This window comes from Lepisosteus oculatus, chromosome 15, assembly GCF_040954835.1.
Source record: "Lepisosteus oculatus isolate fLepOcu1 chromosome 15, fLepOcu1.hap2, whole genome shotgun sequence".
NCBI classification, from domain to species: Eukaryota; Metazoa; Chordata; class Actinopteri; order Semionotiformes; family Lepisosteidae; genus Lepisosteus; species Lepisosteus oculatus.
The window spans coordinates 12,337,490-12,359,850 of NC_090710.1; the positions used below are offsets into that span (position 1 = coordinate 12,337,490).

General features: G+C 32.9%; 1 protein-coding gene across 5 annotated transcripts in view; it reads left to right on the forward strand.

Annotated features, from left to right (window-relative positions):
• Nucleotides 1-2,430: 2,430 nt before the first annotated feature.
• Nucleotides 2,431-22,361, forward strand: part of LOC102696991 (protocadherin-9) — a 354,468-nt gene continuing 334,537 nt past the window's right edge. For all 5 annotated transcript variants that reach the window (XM_015363629.2, XM_015363630.2, XM_006638987.3 and 2 more), the window contains exons 1-2: nt 2,431-3,123; nt 3,736-6,886. In XM_015363629.2, coding sequence (XP_015219115.1) covers nt 3,854-6,886 — 3,033 coding nt within the window. In that variant the 5' untranslated portion in view covers nt 2,431-3,123; nt 3,736-3,853. The remainder of the gene's footprint in view (nt 3,124-3,735; nt 6,887-22,361) is intronic.

Here is a 22,361-nt window from a genome sequence, read left to right on the forward strand (position 1 = left end):
ATCACTTAATAACATTAAGAAATAATCAAGGTAAGCTATAAATTAATGTCTCCCACAAAAATTACACTACCTCAACTAAAAACAATTCTGTTGTCATTAAAAGTTTTATGGTTACTTCTGTATACATAAGATTTATCTTCACATAATTACGCACAAAACAGGGAACTTTTGGAATGCGCCTCACTTTGCTGGTAAGCTGTTACTCGTCCTGGTGCACAAACTGCAGTTGTGCAGTTCATTCATGATGTTACATATGGTGTTGATGACTTTTGATATAACTATTGTAGTGGTGCCTGATGGTTGCAAATAGGATTGTGGGTCTCCTATGACACTAGTTGTTAGCAATTGTTGCTGTTGTTATATAGAAGCAATCATGTACCTGGTGATTATGTTGTTTTGTCATTACAGATCATTTTAATAGAAGGACTACTGAAGCTTCAAGGACAATAAGAAAACAAAAAAATTAAAGATTTTAATTGTGGTTTATACAAAAAAGCACAAAACATTGAAAAACACTTCTGACTGATAAGTTCTTTATAGTAAACGCTTGAAACAGTTCAATATTCTTTTAAAATTAAACAGCCTTTTACTGTAAGACAATTATAAGACAGTCATAATAAATTCTCATTTGTGTATTATGCAACATTATTTGTTTTAATGCTCTGAAAATGTTTCTAGGAGACACTTTGAGGTAGTAAGGTTGAGGTAGTGCTTTAATTGAGCTGGGGTGCTTGGATATCAGCAGAAAACACGGTATCACCAATCTAAGCTCTTTAGTCAGCACTGCATATTTAACAGTGATATAATTTAATAGCGGTACCAACTGTGGTTCAACGTATTGTGTATCATCTTAGCATCTTTACCCAAATTTCTGAACATTGTAAATGTACTGTATATAACAACTGTTCTGCCAAGTGGTATTTGCAGAAAAGAACCTCTAGATGGTGCTATATACCGTAGTAGAAGATTCACAACAGCTCAGCCTCTTCAGTCACTAACAGCCAGGCAATACCAGCAACAAGCATGGTTCCTGCCACAAATTGTAGCAAAACAAACTTCAACAAATTAATGTGGTAACCTTTAATACTATAAACCTCATCTAATATTTAATAACCTTTTAACAATAATGAAAACATAAGTAAATCAAATAAATATGCTTTGCGTCATACTATCACACTACAAATATGACAAGGTTTTCAGAACGTACACTTCGAAAATATTTACAGTACTACAATATACAAAACCCACAGGGTCAGAAACACACAATGCGGCATTCACACGCGTATTGAACACGCGTGTTTGAGAGTAAAATAAGTAAACTTACTGTTTATGCAATTAATGTTACAGAAGACGCTATTTTGATGACAGCATTATCGGTAGTTAAAAAATAGTCTTTGATAAGGTGTTCAAACCGACGTTGCACTTATTAGTTTTATCGCGCGCGATATGTGAGACTGGCATTTACCAAAGATAATCCATCTCAGTGTAGAGGTTCTTAGGATATAGTGTTCCTAAGACATTTCTTGATATTTTTAAACACTTACAAATCTGACATCAGTGTCGATAACTGATCTGCACATTTTTATTTTAATGACAATTGATAGCCTTGAACGATATAACAGGATAAATACACCTGCAATATTCAAGACAGTATTTAGGAATGTAGCTTTAATTGTAGACTAACGTCTACACGTTAACTGTATATTTGCTTTTCAGAATCCCCACTTACAATGATATGTGCATTGAGAAAAACGTGTTTATCAAGTGTAAAAACGACAGGAATTGTCTTGGAAGGTTATACATCTCTTGACGTTGCTAGGAGGTGGGGGTGTTACGTGACACTCAGGGGGCGCAAGGTCCAGTTGCTTGTGCTCAAAAAGGGGCTTTGACGTTTTATACTGCAGTATGTATTCGTTATACGCAACTAGTGAAATGATTACAATGAAGTTGAAGGATATAATTTAAATTTTAAATATAACCTTTAGCTATGGGCTACAACATTTAAATTTAAACCTGGCTAACCACCTTTCAATATTAACAAAAGCTGGGAAAAAAGGGGATGGTAACGTGACCAGATGTCAAACAATTACCTTATTAAATATTAGCAACGAGTTGAACTGAAGTACAACAGAAAAAAAGGAAGGACCTCAATTTGCTTTCAGAAGAGCAACTGTCATTATCTACGCCTCAGCCCCAAGCTCCTGTTCCGTATCTCCAGAGCCTGCAGCTCATCAAGCGATTCAGTAGAGTTTAATGTGGCGTAAGTGACTTTACCTTTAACCAATCGTTTCACTGCTCCTCCCCTCGTTGCGACGCTTAGAGATGAGGAATCCAATGACTACCGTTGGGGGCGTTGGATGCTGTAATTCACACCCCCCTCTGGGCTTATTGAGAGTTATAACAAGAAATTCAGTTCAGAGAAGGGAGTGAGCCAGGAAGAAAGGGAATTTACTGCAAGGCAGTTATACCATCAAAATTACACCGACCTAGTACCTGTTACCACAGACAAGGCAGATGCGTGCTGAAATAACTGGAGCGTTGTGAGGCAAAGCACTGCTTGAGATGTCCTAAACTGTATGAAAAACAAATACATCACTGAAAAAGCTGGACCACAGTGAACTAATAGGTTCTTTCTGCAACAGCAACATTCACGCAGTTGACTTATCTGGTGAATAACACATTGCATATTACTTTGGTTTTATACGGATGCGGAATGACTGCGTGAACCCGTTTGTCCAAAGGAAAATAGCTTGAGCTGATCACCTGATTGTTTGTTGGAGCGGATCACTGACAACTGCAGTACACGGATTCAACAGAGAATTTCTAACATTGGAAAGTTAAATGAAAAAGGGATTTTTTTTCTATTCTAGCGAATCAAACACCGCTACAGTATATAAAGGATTGTGATTTTTGTGCTGTGTCGATGGAACATAACCTCATCGTACGTTTATTTAGAGAAACCAGTGTTGATTAATGAGGAGCTAAATACTGGAGTAATCCAACTACGGTTTTGTTTGCGGAATGAGAAGGAGCATATCTAAAATGTGTTACTGCAATATTAGGCATCAGTATGCCTGTTTGAAACCAGATACTCGCTAACTGCATCTTCAGAAGAAAGCAGGGGTAAGAAAACGCACATTTATGGTCGAAAATGCGAATATAGATAGTCTCCTAGCTTTAGCCGAATGGATTATATATGATACTCATCATATTTCGTGTAATTACCAATATTTATCGTTTAGATTAAATGCTGTTAGACTTTAAAGTTTAGAAGGCAAGTCCTTAATGTTTCAAGACTCGTTTTGCAATTATTATTACAAGGTCTTGAAAGATGATGCTAAGTACTTGAATGGCTGCTTTGGTTACTGCAGCATTATCTTATCGCAAGCTCCTGGAGGTAAAAGGAAAAATAAAAATGACTAAGAACCAAACATGATGCAAAAATATATATAATATTTTGCAGCTGACAACACAGCAATAAATCAATTTGTTGATAAGTAAAATAAAGGGAAAAGATTTTTAAATGATTAAGATTTATTAGGTATATAATACACTTACTACTATGGAGTTTGTGTTGATATGTTAGATTCAAACTAATCAGATTATTACTAAAAGAAAGATCAAGTTTTAATAAAGCAGTGTTCACTGAATTTATTATGTAATATATGTTTTTAATATGCTTAAACAATGTAGTTTTGAATGTGTTATAATTATATCATCGTTGTTTATTTATAGGATTGTTTTGGCAGCTGCTATCCTACGAATTAGAGATTTCATGAATTCTGCAGTCCAGCAGCATTGCATGGTACAATACTGTCTGAATAAAGAAGTGGAAAACAATTAGACAGTTACCATGGACCTAAGGGATTTTTACCTGTTGGCCGCTGTGGTTGCCTGCTTTTGGCTAGATCCTGCTATAGCCCAAGAACTGATTTACCCGATTAGAGAGGAATTGCAAGAAAATGTGCTTATTGGAAACATACCAAAGGATCTGAATATTTCTCATATCAATGCTGCAACTGGAACAAGTGCTAATCTGGTCTACAGGCTGGTTTCTAAAGTTGGGGATACACCTTTAGTCAGAGTTTTAAGCAGTACAGGGGAAATATTTACAACTTCTAACAGAATCGACAGGGAAAGACTTTGTCCTGGTCCTTCTTATGAAGAAAATGAATGTTCTTTTGAAATTGAAGTTGTTATCCTGCCAAATGACTATTTTAGGCTCATTAAGATTAAAATTGTAGTCAAGGACACCAATGACAATGCCCCCATGTTCCCATTCCCTGTTATAAACATTTCTATTCCAGAGAACACACTGATAAATAGCCGTTTCCCAATTCCATCAGCCACTGATCCGGACACTGGATTCAACAGTGTGCAACACTATGAACTAGTAAATGGGCAAAGTGCTTTTGGGTTGGACATTGTAGAAACACCAGAAGGGGAAAAGTGGCCACAGCTTATTGTACAGCAAAACTTAGATAGAGAGCAGAAAGATACTTATGTCATGAAGATTAAAGTAGAGGATGGAGGCATGCCACAAAAGTCCAGCACTGCTATCCTTCAAGTAACTGTCACTGATGTAAATGACAATAGACCAGTTTTTAAGGAGAGCCAAATCGAAGTGCACATACCAGAAAATGCACCAGTGGGTACCTCTGTTGTTCAGTTACAAGCAACAGATGCAGATGTTGGACCCAATGCTGATATCAGATACATTTTTGGCACCCAAGTTTCCCTAGCTACTAAAAGACTGTTTTCTTTAAATGGCACAACAGGCCTTATAACAGTCCAGAGACCTTTAGACAGGGAGGAAACTGCAATCCACAAAGTAACAGTACTGGCCAGTGATGGCAGCTCCAGTCCAGCCAGGGCAACTGTTACTATTAATGTCACTGATGTTAATGACAATCCACCAAACATAGACCTGAGGTATATTATTAGTCCAATTAATGGTACAGTTTACTTATCTGAAAAAGATCCTCTAAATACAAAGATTGCTCTGATCACAGTTTCTGACAAGGATACAGATGTTAATGGAAAAGTAATCTGTTTTATTGAAAAGGATGTCCCCTTTCACCTAAGGGCAGTCTATGATAGCCAATATCTGTTGGAGACCTCATCGCTGCTGGATTATGAGGGCACCAAAGAATACAGCTTTAAAATTGTAGCTTCAGATTCCGGTAAACCCACCCTAAATCAGACTGCTTTAGTCAGAGTGAAGCTGGAAGATGAAAATGATAACCCTCCCATTTTTAGTCAGCCTGTAATTGAGTTGTCTGTTATGGAAAACAATGTACGTGGTTTGTACCTCACGACTATTAGTGCCACTGATGAGGACAGTGGGAAAAATGCAGAAATTGTTTACCAGCTTGGACCCAATGCCTCTTTTTTTGACTTGGATCGTAAAACTGGAGTTTTAACAGCATCAAGAGTTTTTGACAGAGAAGAGCAAGAAAGATTTCTTTTTACAGTCACTGCAAGAGACAATGGAACTCCTCCACTTCAGAGCCAGGCAGCTGTAATTGTAACTGTACAGGATGAAAATGACAACAGTCCTAAGTTTACTCATAATCATTTTCAGTTTTTTGTATCAGAGAACTTACCAAAGTACAGTACTGTGGGAGTGATCACTGTAACAGATGCTGATGCAGGGGAGAATGCTGCTGTGACTCTTTCCATTCTAAATGATAATGAAAACTTCATATTAGATCCTTATACTGGAGTTATTAAGTCCAATGTTTCATTTGACAGAGAGCAGCAAAGCTCATACACATTTGATGTCAGAGCTGTGGATGGAGGTCAACCCCCTTGTTCATCTGCTGCTAAAGTAACTATAAATGTTATAGATGTCAATGACAATACACCTGTTGTCATTTATCCACCATCAAATACGTCATTTAAGTTGGTACCTCTCTCTGCTATTCCTGGATCAGTGGTGGCAGAGGTTTTTGCTGTGGATGTTGACACCGGAATGAATGCTGAACTTAAATATACTATTATAAGTGGCAATAACAAGGGCTTGTTTAGAATTGATCCTGTCACTGGTAATATCACCCTTGAAGAAAAGCCAGCTGTGGCTGATATTGGTCTTCATCGACTAGTGGTCAACATTAGTGATCTGGGTTACCCAAAATCTTTGCATACCCTTGTTCTTCTGTTTCTCTACGTGAATGACACTGTTGGCAATACCACCTATATTTATGACCTGATACGCAAAACCATGGAAACTCCTTTGGATAAAAATATAGGTGACAGCAATGAGACTTATCAAAATGGGGACTATCTGACAATTATGATTGCTATAGTGGCAGGTGCTATGGTTGTTATAGTTGTCATATTTGTCACAGTGTTGGTGCGCTGCCGTCATGCCTCAAGGTTCAAAGCAGCTCAGAGAAATAAGCAAGGCGCTGAGTGGATGTCCCCTAACCAGGAGAATAAACAGAACAAGAAAAGGAAACGAAAGAAAAGGAAATCGCCCAAGAATTCTTTGTTGAATTTTGTCACCATCGAGGAAACCAAACCTGATGACCCTGTACATGAACCAATAAATGGTACAATAAGCCTTCCAGCTGAACTGGAAGAGCAGGGTATAGGACGGTTTGACTGGAGTGCTGCACCAACAACAACCTTTAAACCTAATAGCCCTGACCTAGCTAGGCATTATAAGTCTGCCTCACCACAGTCTGCTTTTCATCTGAAAGCAGACACTCCAGTGTCAGTGAAAAAACACCATGTGATTCAGGAGCTCCCTTTGGACAACACCTTTGTTGGGGGTTGTGACACCCTTTCGAAGCGATCCTCCACTAGTTCAGACCACTTCAGTGCCTCAGAGTGCAGTTCCCAAGGAGGTTTCAAGACAAAGGGCCCATTGCACACCAGACAGGTAAAAGAGCACTTTTACTGGTCTATCAGCACTGCATATAATCGCCCTATCCACCAGTACTAAAGTGCCAGTTTATATTTATTTACTCTGCTTATTGGTCTGAAAAAGAGGAACTGCCTTGAAGTCACATTCATAAAAGTTTCTGTTTTGTGTACCTTTAAACCAAAAGGCTTTTGTTATTTTTTTATTGTTTGTAAACCTAGGGCCACATGCACATTTGTTTTCTGAAACCCCTATACATTTTTGATAAGTGTTGTATATTAAACTCAAAGAACTGTTATGGGTATTTAAATTTGTCGTAACAAATCTACTATATAGTTATTTCTCAGCTTTTGAACTAATTTTGAGATTGTTTTACAAAATGTATTAGTTCTGTAAAGAATAGAGTAGGATGGTCTTACTAGGATTTGTCAAAGAAACATTTTTTTCTTGCCGGTCTACTCAGTTTAGTACCTGTTTTTTTAGCTAATATCAAAAATAATATTCCATTATTACATTTGATAATGTTGTACAAAGAGACCTTTGTGAAATGGCTTAATGGCGGCTGGTTCCATCAGATAAGATGTACATAATTCCCTTTTCTGTGTTTCACTTATCACTTTTTGTATCTGTGCAGATGAAGTCATGCGAATTAAGAGTTTGGCAGTATTTTGTTTCTTAATGTTATGTAAAATGGACACTTTTGCATTAAATACGGTATATTGACATAATTGTATGCTTTAAATTAATTTGAATATGCATGGAGAAATAATGCTATGTTTTAATTGTTCAAATAACTAAATAAATTACTCAAGATTACACGGTGAAATAATCTAAGCTTAAATTAAGTTTCTTTTCATAGTAAAGCATACATAAACTAAGACTATTACAGAATTTGAAATATATCTAGTTTAAAAAGGATTAGAAATTAATGAGACACATTTTTCTACCTAATCCACATTTTTTCATAGCCTTATTAATTTTGTATTTAAAAAGCACTAAATACAACTTGCACTTTTAGTTTTGAATGAACCATAGCTTGATGTTCAAGGACAGCCTGGAGATGGCACTGTTGCACCACCAGGTTTTTGATGGCATGTTGCCAGTCTGCAGTATATCTGTATTGGGGGTGGGGAAAGGATCAAGCTGGCCGTGCATTCAAATAATTTCTTATGTCTAATGACAATGTTAATGCATTGAAGATTCATTACGGTAGCTTGAAATGTAAATTATAGGACTTTTTTTCATGGACATAGTGTAATTATAATAGTTATTGTCTTTTAGGTTTTTCCTCTATGAAGAGCAAAAAACAGTGGATTAATTATTGGTACTTGTTACAGTTTAAATACTGGTACTTTTAATAATAACATTTTTTGGTATTTACATTATGTGTTTGAATTTGTTGTGAAACATTACTGTGTCAATTGGAAAACATGACGAGAACATAAACCACACAACTTTTAACAATGTTCCCAATGTAATATGCTATGTAAAAACATTGAAATAACCCAAAGCAAATTTTAAAAGGAACATTTGGTAGCTTGAAGAAGAGTTCACTGAACACATTTAAAAGGATTCATTTACATAAGATTTATGTAACTAGTTGAATGTTTTTAACACAATTTCTAAGGGCAGCTTGTAAGACAATATTAGGAAGAATGCCATATTTTAAATCTTCTTCACTAAGGAACAGATAATGTCCCTGTAAAGAGTGCATGAAACCTATAATCACAAGACCTACATTTCTTATAACTGAAATCAGATCACTGATACAGAATATAAGTATAAGCAGAACACTTTATGTTCTTTCATACACTTTGTTTGTTATTTTCTTTACAAAGTAAATATGGAATTATGTGTAGTCAATCTGTCAAGAACAATGTTTGTTCTTTAGATTTTTGTTTTTATGAGAATATTTTTTACAATGTGAAGCATTAGCAGGATTTTAGTGACAGCAGTTTTATTGCAGCCAGAGGCTTTACAGGAACTGCTTTATTACTTCACCCAAACTCTGCTGACAGTGATAGGGCAATTATTATTTTTTTGCCCCCAGTGAGCTATATTAGGTATAAACAACAGCTGTTAAAGACATGAAAACATAGTCTGTTTTTTGTTACTAAAGACCGTATGCTGTTCATGTTTTAAAAACAAAACAATGTTATTATAATAGCAACTTTGACTTGTATTTCTAGGAAGGCAGTCCAAAATATTAAATTACCACATTCTTTCGTATTTCATTGAGTGTTGTTCCTGATACTTTTAATTTGGCTCAAAGTAAATTGCATTATATTTGAAATGGGATAAATCTAATTTTATTTGAGAGTCTTGATACACCAATTGTTGCCATTTATATTTGATAATCCTTTGGGGAAAGAGAATATGTATGTGTTCTTACATATGTTTAAAGTAGAATTTAGAAACTAGTTACTATGTAAATGTTCAATTGTAGTAACTGTATCTGTAAGACTACAGTCATCACAACAACTAAGCCTGTTGTAATAAATAATGATATTTGAAAACAAGTTAAAAACTGTCCATTAGAGAAGTAAAATGAGAATGAATATGGCTGGAGGATGTTTTACATTTATCTCTAAAATTGGTATACTGTTGTGATTATTATTAATACTATTATTAAAACTTTGAAAATGTATGAACATTCATTAGAAGTAGCATACAGTATTTACCACAGTTTATCATACCGTGGTGAGACTGCCAACAGCAGCACTTCTGCTCTTGCTTGCATCTAAGTGCAATGTGGTTTGACTAAAGATTACAAATGTGAGGAGGCCATTCTGCCTATCATGCTCATTTGGGTGCTAGAAGCTAATTGATTTGAAGAATCTTATCCCACTGTTTTTTGAAAAAAAAAACAGGTATTAACTTCAAGAACCTCAGTGGGTTGCTTGTTCCAGACTCTCAGTACCCTTTAGTTTTAAATACATTTCTAAATAGTTTCCAATTGGGTCCTCTGGTTTGTGTTTCACTGTTTATTCTAAAGAAATTGGTTTGATTTTGTCATTTTCTTTGTATGTTTTGAATAACTTAAACTCTCCTTTAATATTCTCTGTTCAAGACTAAAAAAATATTCCAATTATTTTAGCCTGTTAAACTAAGATATTCCTTTACGCCTCAGGATATTGTTTTCTCTTTTCTTTTCATGGCAAGGGTTCCAGAGCAGAAACATATTTATTGTTACTTGGTAACAAAATTGTAAACAATAGTTTTTAAATAATTACAGTTGTCTATTGTACAGTTTTAACACCCCTTTTTGTAAATTATACACTTTTATCTATATTTCCTTGCATTTGGTTTGCCTTTTTACTCTTTTTCCACATTGTCTAGAAGGTGAAAAGTATGTGTTAATATAAACACCTACTGTAGGACTTTTTAAAGTTCAGTTTTTCCATCTTATATAGTTTATATTTCTTCTATCTGTATGTTAATGCTCTAAACTTAACTACATTGCCAGGTCTGCAGGTGTTTGTCCAATCTTTTGAAATCTCTTTGCAACCTCTACAGTGTTTGTGTTTTCTCCTATTTGAATATCAGGTTCAAATAGGAGAATAGAAGGTCTGCCAGGTATTTGTCCAATCTTTTGAAATCTATTTGCAACTTCTATAGTGTTTGTTTTTTTCTTCTATGTGAATATCGTCTGCAAATCGCAAGTTTACTAAGATCATGAGTATAACAGGAGCAGTGGTTCTATTATTGAATCTAAGCATTAACCCATTTTTGGTAATATACTGTATTTCCTATCCATTAATCAGCTTTCAATTAAAAAAATGTGCAGGCAATAACTGGATTCCACTGTCAATTTGAGAATTAATCTCTAATGAGGAACTTGGTGAGAAGCTTTCTGAAAATATAAATATATCATATACCCTGGTTGTATCTTTTACTATTGTTGCTGGTTTGAAGAACTGTAACAAGTTAGTTATGCAAGACTTCTTTAAATCCATGCTGCCTATGTACTATAATCTTATTTCCATAGATATGATCCTTCAGTTTAGCTCTGATTATCCCCTCTGTAACCTTACGTGTAATAGAAGAAAGACTTACAGGTCTCATTGTTTCTTTATCAAGTGCTTAGGACACGGATATTGTTTAAGAGGGACTTTTTTTTAAATTTTAAATTAAAATCTTTTTACATTTAATATTCCACAGCTCAACAATTTAAATTTGTAAAATCTGATACAGTTTGTAAAAGGTTGGTTATGTAACTTTAGTGGAAATATTAATGATAAAGTTAGACTACTGTGAGACAGACAAATTTCATTTAAAAAAACTGAAGAAAAAATGAAGGTGGAAAGATTAATAACATGAGTAATATAACCAACAACAGTAATTCAGTTTGCTAACTATTCACTTCCTAAACTCTCTAAATTCCTGTGCAATTCCTCATTCAGAATAATGCTGAATACACAGTGAGATAAAAGTATGAACCTGGAATAAAAACAAAATATTTTAAAATGTAACTTCATTAAAACTAATTTCTAACATTTACATTTTCTGGTCAATATACTGTATAAGGAGGATACAACTTTATCTTGTTTGTTAATGGCTTTGTTTAGTTTTCAGTGACATGTGAAAAAGACATACCAGCTTCCACTTTCACACAATAGACTGTTGCCATGTGTTTAAGTTTGTAGCTGCTGCTTGAAGTTGAAAAAAAAACCTGACCTGAATAATTATGCAATTCAGGGATGTAGAATTTGCAAGAATAACTTTTGTATTGATTTATAACATTTAAGAGCTTTGCTTATCATAAAAAAATGAGTGAAAGAAACATGACAATTAAAAGTTAAGATTTTTTTGAGTAGATTATTTAATGAATGAACTTTGTCTGAGACTAAATGAGATGGACTTGCCATTAGAATTTGTATCTCGATGGTTTCTTTGCTTTCTATAGGGTCATGTACAGTACCATATTATGCAGAGATTACTATATAGGAAGCTCATACAATTGGGAAAGGTTTAAAAGGCGAATTGATTAAAACATCATACCTAAGGGGATGGTGTATTACTATTTCTTTTCAATAGTGCTGATTCAGACCACAGTAACATTTGGTGTTAACGAATGCATATCTTCATCTGCACGTCTTTATTAATGAAATATTGTTAGTCATGAGGTTTTGTACTTAATGTTATGCTGTCTTGGTATTTGGACTTGAGTAAAATATAAGTTTCATATAGTAATTACCTATTTTTCTTGGTGTATAAACTTCTCACATATTTTAGTAATTTAAATTAATCCTAGAAAATAAATGAAATTGACATTTACCTAAACAAAATGTACTTTACTTTTGGTTGCTTTATTTCAGGGTTCGAAATCACCTAGTTAAAATAGTATTTTCTTCTCTGTCTGTGATAATGTAGTTAATTTAGAGATATGATATAAATAAATATTAATGTCTTATTAAAATGTAAGACAATTCCCCCAAAATAGTAAATGTGTCCTGTGTGTACATTGTACTTCCTATGCCCATAGTGAAAGTTTCAACCCTTTGCATTACTTGTCATGTAGACCTGCATTTCGTGCACTACCAAAATATCAGACACAAGAGGTTGTGTTTGTTCCAAGCTGTGTCTGGTGTTTTATCTGATCTTTATTGTTTCTTAGACAAGGCTGTTCATTTGAACACAACAGGGCGAGGAATATACTGTAGCAGAGAGAACTAAACATTCTTATCTGACAAAGTTTGAAACCGTAGTCACCACTCCTATTCCATCTACTTGTGGTCCACATCCAAATACTCAAATGTCAAGTTAAAGTACCTTGGATTTTTTCATATTTATAGTCTTTTGTATATTTTACACTATTGATGTGCGTTTTCAGATGTATTTTTCTCAGTCTTTTCAACCCCAAATATCAGATGGTAGACCAATAACATAAAATAAAGAACAAAGCAATTGCAGTGACATACTGTATAAAGAATATGAGCAAACTGAAATATGATAAAGGAAGATAGCTTAATGTATTGCTTAATATATTTTGCTTTCATAAATAAACAACACAGTAATTATGGACTTTCTTTGTAAACAATTGTGTATGCATCTCTTCCTGCTTGAAGCAGACCTAGCATACAAATTTATATAAACATAAAACAGTTAATGAAGTTCATTCCTCTTGATATCAGTACAGCTGCTGGGAGTAGCAGACCTATATGTACATCTGAGAAATTGTAAAAAGTGATTTCTATTTAGCAGGAGAACATAAGTGAACTCAGTTAAATTTTTGTGGACCTTGACATACAGTAACAATAATAAACAGCATCAAACTGTAAGCTTTTCGTAAACTTAATAGTACTTATACAGTAGGTTGTATGAAAATGCTTTAACAAAAAACTTTAGTAAAACATCAAATGCTTACAAGTATTACATCTTGCAAGTTCAGATGAAATATTCGATTATCTGCTAGCTTTTATTTTATCCACGTATTTTGGTGATCAAAGGAAACGTTTTTTTTAATATACAGTATACTGCATATACTGTATAAAATGCTTATCAGTAATAAGTTTGTGAGTACCATGTTGTTACCTAAATACCTTTTATGTCCAGAAATACTTTATTGCATCATGCCTGTCAAGTGAACATTCAAGTAATCCAATGGAATTTTAGTGTTTTAAGTAATATACTGTAATTATGTACTGTATATTCTAAACTTTCTAAAGCAGGTTTTTATTTGTTTTTTAATTTCTATTTTAAATTTCTGTCAATAGACATTACCATAACAGCTACTGTCATATATTCAGTACATGGGTCATTATGTAATTGAGTAAAATCTACATTTTCCTCTAGTTTTATAATAAAGCAGTGCAAATTACCAGGGTTTTAATTTTGTTGTTCTATAAACCTAGTTTTGTGTAATGTTCATCACTTTCAGTCATTTATGTAATTTTGATTAATTTTCATTAAGAAATATATCTAAAAAATATCTATTTTCCAAAATGTATTTTTAATGTTAAATGTTAGATTCAGACACACTGCACAGGGTCAACAGATATAAATAATAATTTAAATGTCTTCAGCCAGCCACAAGATCCCAACATTCCCTTATAATGAAAGCAGCTTGTCATTTAAGTCAGTATTCAAAATTAAATATATTGAGATTTTGTTCTTGGAAAATAGTTTGCAAATTTACAAATTATATATTCATAGTAATGTGATTGCATTCTGATGTTTTATAAGGTTCAAATATGCAGTGGCTATATTCCTTTCACATTTGGAAACAACTAAGTATGTAAATTATAGTTTAGTGACTGTTGAAAAACAAAGTATAGATAGGAGAAAAAATAATTAAAATGACATTGACATTGACATTCAAAATATAAACTGAATGGAGTTCTTTAAAAGTTTACTGAAATAGATGGTTTGAAGAAAATGTTTCTTTTCTGTTTATAACATCATATTCTTACAAAGAGCAACTAAATAAAACATGTAGAAGGCACTTCAATGATTGACCTAGCTGCCACCTCTTAGTGTTAGGATAAAGGGATAATGTAAGCTCAACAAAGATTGTCTGCACTGTTCTAAGTCCGCATGACCAGAAAATGATGTGAAGGTTGTTAAATGGTTGTGAACTTGCACGTACTGTAGATCGTAATGAATCTTGACATATGGGTTTTGTTCAAAAGATTTACCATGATTCTTGCTTTCCATAATCTACCAGTACTGTTCATAGTTGATAGGCACTTCAGGCACTGTGGTGGTATATTCTGATGTGGTGAGCTTTTGGGAATTACTCCTGGGGTCATCTTGTCAATAGCTAAACATAACAGTGCAATCATTAGTGCGGTCATGTAAAAATGATACAACTGAAGTTTTAAATTAAGTGGAATTCTACAACTGACCTCATGTCTCATTGAAATTATATTACTGCATTTATGTATTTTATAATGTATATAAGACATGTTTCATGTAAATTGAACTCCTGGTAATCTTGCTTAATGTTCTTTGTTATATTATGTTGGACTTGTTTTGCTTTATGTAATGTAAACTTTATATCTGAAGTCTGTATTCAGTTAAAAGGCAAAAAGTTACATACTGTATATGGTGTTTATTTCATAAATATTTTTTTCATTTATATATATGAGCTAAACACCATTCTAAAGAATTGTTTGAGCACTGTTTACACATTTTTATAATTTTCACAATAAATGTTGAAAAGTGATCCCTTGTTTTTATTGTTAATTTTAAACCTGAATAACTGTAGTATATCCAATTATTTGATCCAGGTGAAACTCAGATTTCTATCAAATAAAACTATTCCAATTTCCAACTATTCCATTTGAAAAGTACCTCAAATGTAAATCATTTGTTTAATATCTCATCATCTGTGTAGCATTAATAACATTATTAAACCTATTTATTAAACCCTTTATTCCTTGTGTAATATCTTGGTTTTAAAAATCCATAATGGATTATCCCTCACTAGATTTTCTTAAGCTTCACTCCCTAAAACATAAAAATGTAAAATACATTCATATATCATGGTGTCAAAAGTTTTAGAGCCCTTTGTGTGTCCGTGAGACTTAATAAAGCAAATATTTTGATAGGGCTTCATATTATGATGTAATAAAAAACATTTATAACAACACCTTCAAAACATTTTGTTCCATGGCAACAATTTGACAATTTGTTATGAATTTCTAACCAAATTCTTTAAAGCTTCTAACCACATATTTAGAACTTTTTTACTGAATAATAATAAACATTTTGTACGATTACATTCATTCTACAACATTCATGTTCAATCTTCAAACTTCCTACACACATTTTCAATAAATATTGAGAAAAGTCTGTTTAGGCCAAAAAAACTTTGAGTACCAATCTTTTAGTACTCAGTGCTGTCTAGCAGGTTTAATTACAAGAAGAGTTGGATACATTTCTGTTGAATTATGCATTCTCATTTAAAATATTGCAGAATATTCTCACCTCTTTCAGTTCATATGTCAATAATGTTTTGAAAAATGTATTTAAAATGAGTCACTGTTGAAATGATTCTTCTTTTCGGCACATTGAAAGTGATTCCATTCTTATTCAAAGTACTTTGCTCTGCATTATCTTATACTGACGTTTGAAGGTTTTCCTTGCACTGTTCTTTAAATTAGAGCACCTCTTTCATCTTAACACGTGAACTTCCTGACTGCTGAATATATTTTTATAAAGAGTATGTATTTTTCTGTCCTGTAAAGCATGAATAAGAAATTATTTATCTAGCACATTTCGCAAAATACCTTTCCCTGGAAACACTTTTTCCAAAAAAGCTGCATCAGATGACAAGTTGTTACTGAGTTAAAAAAATGATTTAATTGCAGTGACATTTAAAGAATATGAGCAAACTGAAATATGATAAAGGAAGATAGCTCTATCCTTGCTTAATATATTTTGCTTTCATAAATAAACAACACAGTAATTCTGGACCTTCTTTGTAAACAATTGTGTATGTATCTCTTCCTGCTTGAATCAGACCTAGCATACAAATTTATATAAACATAATACAGTTAATGAAGTTCATTCCTCTTGATATCAGTACAGCTGCTGGGAGTAAAAGACCTACATGTTCAACCCAAGGACAGCTGAGAAATTGTAAAAAGTGATTTCTATTTAGCAGGAGAACATAAGTGAACTCAGTTAAATTTTTGTGCACCTTGACATAAAAATAATAGACAGCATCAAACTGTAAGCTTTTCGTAAATTTAACAGTACTTATACAGTAGGTTGCATGAAAATGCTTTAACAAAAAACGTTAGTAAAACATCAAATGCTTACAAATATTACATCTTGCAAGTTCAGATGAAATATTCGATTATCTGCTAGCTTTTATTTTATCCACCAAATACTTTATTGCATCATGCCTGTCAAGTGTGCATTCAAGTAATCCAATGGAATTTTAGTGTTTAAAGTAATATACTGTAATTATATACTGTATATTCTAAACCTTATACAGCAGGTTTTTATTTTTTAATTTCTATTTTAAATTTCTGTCAATAGACATTACCATGAAACATAAAACTAAGTCCCTTTAACTAGATTAATTATGTGTAATAAATATTACATATATAGAAAGTATGTCATATGCAAATATTATGAATAGAAATGAGAAATATACAGAATAATCACATTAAATTCACATTACTTTCATGGTTAACAAGCAACATGATGTGTCATCTCCTTTGGCTCAAATACCATATTTCCAACAAAGTAATAGAGTGTAATATTGCCACTGAAAATACATAATCTGACGGAAAGGTGAGAATCAAATGGCGTTTCATAGATGTTTGACTTGTGCATTCTGTTCCTGGGATATGTTATTAATTTACCTGATCCCACTGTACCCCACGAATAGAAAGGAAGCAAATTAAAAATAATCCATGAAAGAAATAAAGCTTAGAAAAAGATTCCCTGCAAGCTATTGTGTAAGTTGCTGACTACAGTGTTTTGTGAGTTTTATTTTGGGGGAGAATAGAAGGAATTCTAATATTTTAACATGACTAAACCTTACAACAACAAACAGCCTGCAAAAGGGCAACTTATGAAGATGGTTGATAACTTTATATTAAGTGTCTTCTTATATTTTTCAGGAGATGGAGCAAAGCCGTATTTTTTTAATTCCTCAGTTTCATTACTTTATTGATCTAATTTTAGTGAAATTCATAAACTTACAGTCATAGAAAATCTGGAGAATAAAATGTAGGTATCAAAAGTGTGTCACCAGGTGTGTATTTGAATAAAAGTCTATTGTCAAGGGTTAAATCAACATTAGGGTTTAAGAATCTTACAGCATTTTCTTCCTCACTTTATTTAGTTTTCACGAAGTATCAGAAAGTCTAATCACATTATTATTTATTTTATCCATAGAGGTATTATAAATCATTTTTTCCATTTTATATTTTAACTCTCCTCACAAGTAAGTTGAATTAGAGAAAGATGCTAATTGTTTTTTTATATAAATTCCTACTATCAAGAAATCATTTTCTCTGTACTGTCTATAATAAAAGTAAATATGTGTCTTTCTAATCAAAAGTATTAATACTAGAAAATGTTGTCATACAGATTAGGAGTCAGAGATCCAAAGGCATACAATTTAGCTCCAGGGAAAATTGTGACGAATTTATGATTTGCTGGCTGTGCTTCTTTCAATTTGAAGCCATACTCTGAAAATCTAAAATGGCCTATCTATTACATTTAAAAGACAGCTGTATATATTATCTGGCATACACATCTAATGTGAAAGCAAATCTTCGCTGAGAAAAATGTACATTGCAAAAATGGAGTCTGGTAAAAGTCTGATAATAGGATTTCTGTTGCCTGTAGATTTTTACAAAAGTAATATCCACAGTACCCACATTCTTTCTTTTTTTTAATTCAACAATGATACTTCTCTGAACTTCAGATTTGAAGACATCTGAGGTCTGAGATCACAGGATCCCAGAATGAATGGTAGTGTTCATGATGCAAATACGCAACAATGGAACAATTATTCTTTTACTCATTTGTCAATGTTATCATTGTTCTTCCTTACAATATGCAATATATCTGCTTATAATTAGGTGACTGTTAGGATATATTTATAGATTGAAATGTAATATAGGATAGTAAAACTGGGTTGGGTCCATCCATATTGAAAAGTCCATAAAAAGTTAACTTCTTGAAGCAGGAGGACAGTGTGTTGGATTTATAATACAAAGGCTGAAGAATTGAATCCCTAGATTACAGAACTTTTCTTCAATTTAAGGGTCACATAGTATTTTAAATACAGTTTTTAAAAAAGATGAGTTTTTAATTCGGTTGGTAATAACTCATTGATTTACATTTAACTTTTAATTCCTGCCACCACATACAGTACATGGCAACATTCATTTATGCAGTAAAATCTATTGTGACCACAGTAATACGCTATACAAACAATCAATTGACAGCATCCCCCTGAGGTTTAATCAACTTGCGGAGAATGTTAAAAAGGTCTGACTTGGTAAAAATCAGTTAATAGCTTCATTTCCTTGACTGATTTGTACACAAGATGACGAAAGAGAGCTGCACTAGTGTTGAAACTCATCCATTTCTTTCTGGTGAAATAGTACTGGAGTACAAATAAATTCCTGTCACACATAAGAGGTTGGGTTATTCCTGTTATTTATTAGAGTTATACAGAGAATTTGGGCTTTCTAATTTCACAAGGTCTTCAGTTATAGAAACAAATATTTTTCTACATTAGCTTCTGATGTGGTGAAACTATTAAATGTATTTAACTTTGTGAATGGCTGGTGATGTCAGCACTAAATAGTTTATTTAATTCTAAGTAATTTTAATATCGCAGTACACTTCAGATGCAGGGTATTTTTAAAGCACAAAAAACTTTTCCACTGTTTTATCGGTTTGCTGATAAAATTACATATAGCAAAAAATGTTTTTTTCAATTGTGCATCTCTGTTTCTGGAGGATTGAGAATTGACAGGTTCTGTGAACCACAAAACTACATTTTTCATCAAGCCCTTTGTACATCTGATTTAGACTATGTTTTAATTAGGCTTAAAGACTGTTTAGCAGACTGCAGTGTATGCATTTAACAAGAAAAATAAAGTCAAAGGGAAACAGATGGTCAAGGAAAAGGGCTACAGCAGTAGAATCCTACTTTCCTGCTGTGAAATCTCTTTCGTGTAGTTTCAGGAGGACATGAGTATCCTTCTTTCAGCTGGTGGGTCTTTATTTTAATTTGACTGCAATACTTTTACAATCATCAATCCAGCAGTTTGACAGAAGGTTCCTTACTGGTAGTTTGTACATATATGAATCATAATAAAATCCAATGGCATATACTATATTTTTATGTATACTGTATTTGCTTCACCCGTTACATTGTATGTGTGTGTTATTTGACTTTTTATTAATTGATTTATTATTTTATTGATTTATACTTTAAATGTGATGTGTATGCTCGTGGATATTAGTGTACATGCTTATTTTATGGTATTGTATATAGTTATTTATAACTGTGACAGAAGATCACAAAAGGGAGAATGCAGGTATGTAGGGAGCCTTCAAGATGCATATAAATAAAAATGGACTTCTACTCAAATCAATCTAAAGTGTAAAAACTAAGACTTTTCTCAAGTTTTTCAGTAGTATATAATTTGTTGGTACTCTTTGTCACGGTATTTACTGTTGTTTAATTAAAATCTAATATTACATCAATATGATCTTATGCCATACCTTTAGTAAATGATACTTCTCTGAACCTCAAATCTGAAGACATCTGAGGTCTGAGATCACAGGATCCCAGAATGAATAGTAGCGTTCATGATGCAAATACTCGACAAAGGAGCAATTATACTTTAACTTATTTGTCAATGTTATCATTGTTCTTCCTGACTACATACAATCATGTGCCAAATGTCCACAGTGCAGAGATGTATACTGTCTAGAAAAAGATACTGTGTTTGGCATAGCAAAGTGATGTATTGTTGAGGTACAAGATGCATCTCCCCATTATCATAAATCTGCTTTTCCTGGTGAGGATCCCTGCAGTTTAAGAGCCTATCCTAACAGCGTAGAGTATAAAGTGTGATTATCACTGCTTTTGCCTGGACAGGAAGTGAGGCAATACATTGTAGGAAGACAGAGAAAGGGACAAATTAGGATAACCAATGAAACCTACCAAGTTAAAACATGCCCAATGAGGAGAACATACAAAGTTCACACAGAAAGTTCTCTAGCCCTGAATGTAACACAAATATCCAAGAGCTGTGAGGCAGCAGCATGAATTACTTTGCCACTGATATAAGATATTTTGTACATCAAAATGATTAAATCAACAGCAGATAAGGCATTCTTGAAATATCACACATTGCAGACCGGGCTTATTATATTAATAATATAATGATCTATGTATTTTAAAAGCAATCCTACATCTGTTTACTGTATTTAAAATTTTGTGTTTCACTTGGTGCATATTTTTACAATCTGCAATTATTTTCTAATTGCAGATTGAGATGAATCTTCAAAATAAATTGGAGAACGATAACAGCTCTCCAACACAAGTTGTAATTTTATTTCATTGCTTCACATCTGCTGTGAAACAACCCCAAAAGCATCTTGTCTGATATATTTTACATATCCTGTTTTATACTGTACATTTTATTTTGCATTCATTTCTGTTGTCATGTTCCAGGGCTAAAGTAGTTGTTTCGTGTTTTTCTGTTTCATCCTTTACTTATTACTTTTAAAATTGTGGCATGCTAAAATCACAAATTGAGTACTTGTTTTGACACAATAAATTCTTAGATTGATTGTTACAGTATATCGGTCTCTTATTGTTGTTGTAGCTACCCTCTATAGGCAATTAAGGGTGTGAACCTGCTTTATTTGCCTTGTGTTGTTAAACATTGATATCCTGAATGTGTCCCATCATTTGGCTCTATGACATACATTATAACAGATAATTAGAACTCAGAAGTGCATTAAGGATGCTTCTATAACACAGTTTGCAACACCATAACCAAGACTGCAGCGCACAGACTTTATATTTACATATTTTTTATGTTGCTTGATACAACTTCTGAAACACAACAGTTACTACACATTGTCCAAGCCGTACATTGGATCTAAACCTTGGATTTACAATTCCAGGAATTTGTGCTATCATGTTTGAGTGCATATAATAGTGATACTTTAATGGAACAATTAACAAATAAAAATTCAACCGTTGTTTATTATAGTACTTCTAATGGTTCTACACCACCCATAATTGATTTAAAAACTATTATAGTCCCTATGATCCTGATAAATTTGCAATATAATAAATAACAGATTTAGTGTTGCAAAGTGATATAGTATAGTATTATATTGATTTCCTGCACATTATTAAAACCTATCTCTATAATTTAGGAGGTTTCTTTAAAACATCTAAAAACATATTCATAACATGTTCATTACTGTATAAAACCAGTAATTGTCTTGCACCATCCTCTTGTAAAAGTAACATAAGAGACTGTTTAAAATATATATAAACAGCATTTTGTGAATATACAGTACATACATGCATATGCAAGTCTCTTCCGATGTAAAGTCAGTTTTTTTTGTCCATACAGTTCATGAGATGTCTTCAAACATTCCACAGTCTGTATAAAGAAGATGTTCTATTAAAAAAAAACAGGTATAATATACTGGAATTCAAATGTCATTAAGGTATATTATTTAATATAAAAATGTAAGAGAAAATATATTTTTATTAAGATAATATTTTTACTGTGAATTCGTTTTATATTCTACTAATGTTAGAATTTTGTGGCAGAACATTATCCCTTACAAACGATTCCTTCCCTCTTCCACAGAAAAGGTAAGAAATTCTGACAAAAATTATGATTAATCAAACTTTCCTTTTTGTACTTTGTATTTCATAACCAAGATCACTAGAAACACTTATTTTTAAAAGGGATACACAGAATATGACATCAAACCCTAAAGGTAAATAATCATATTTGCTATTCAGCTTAAA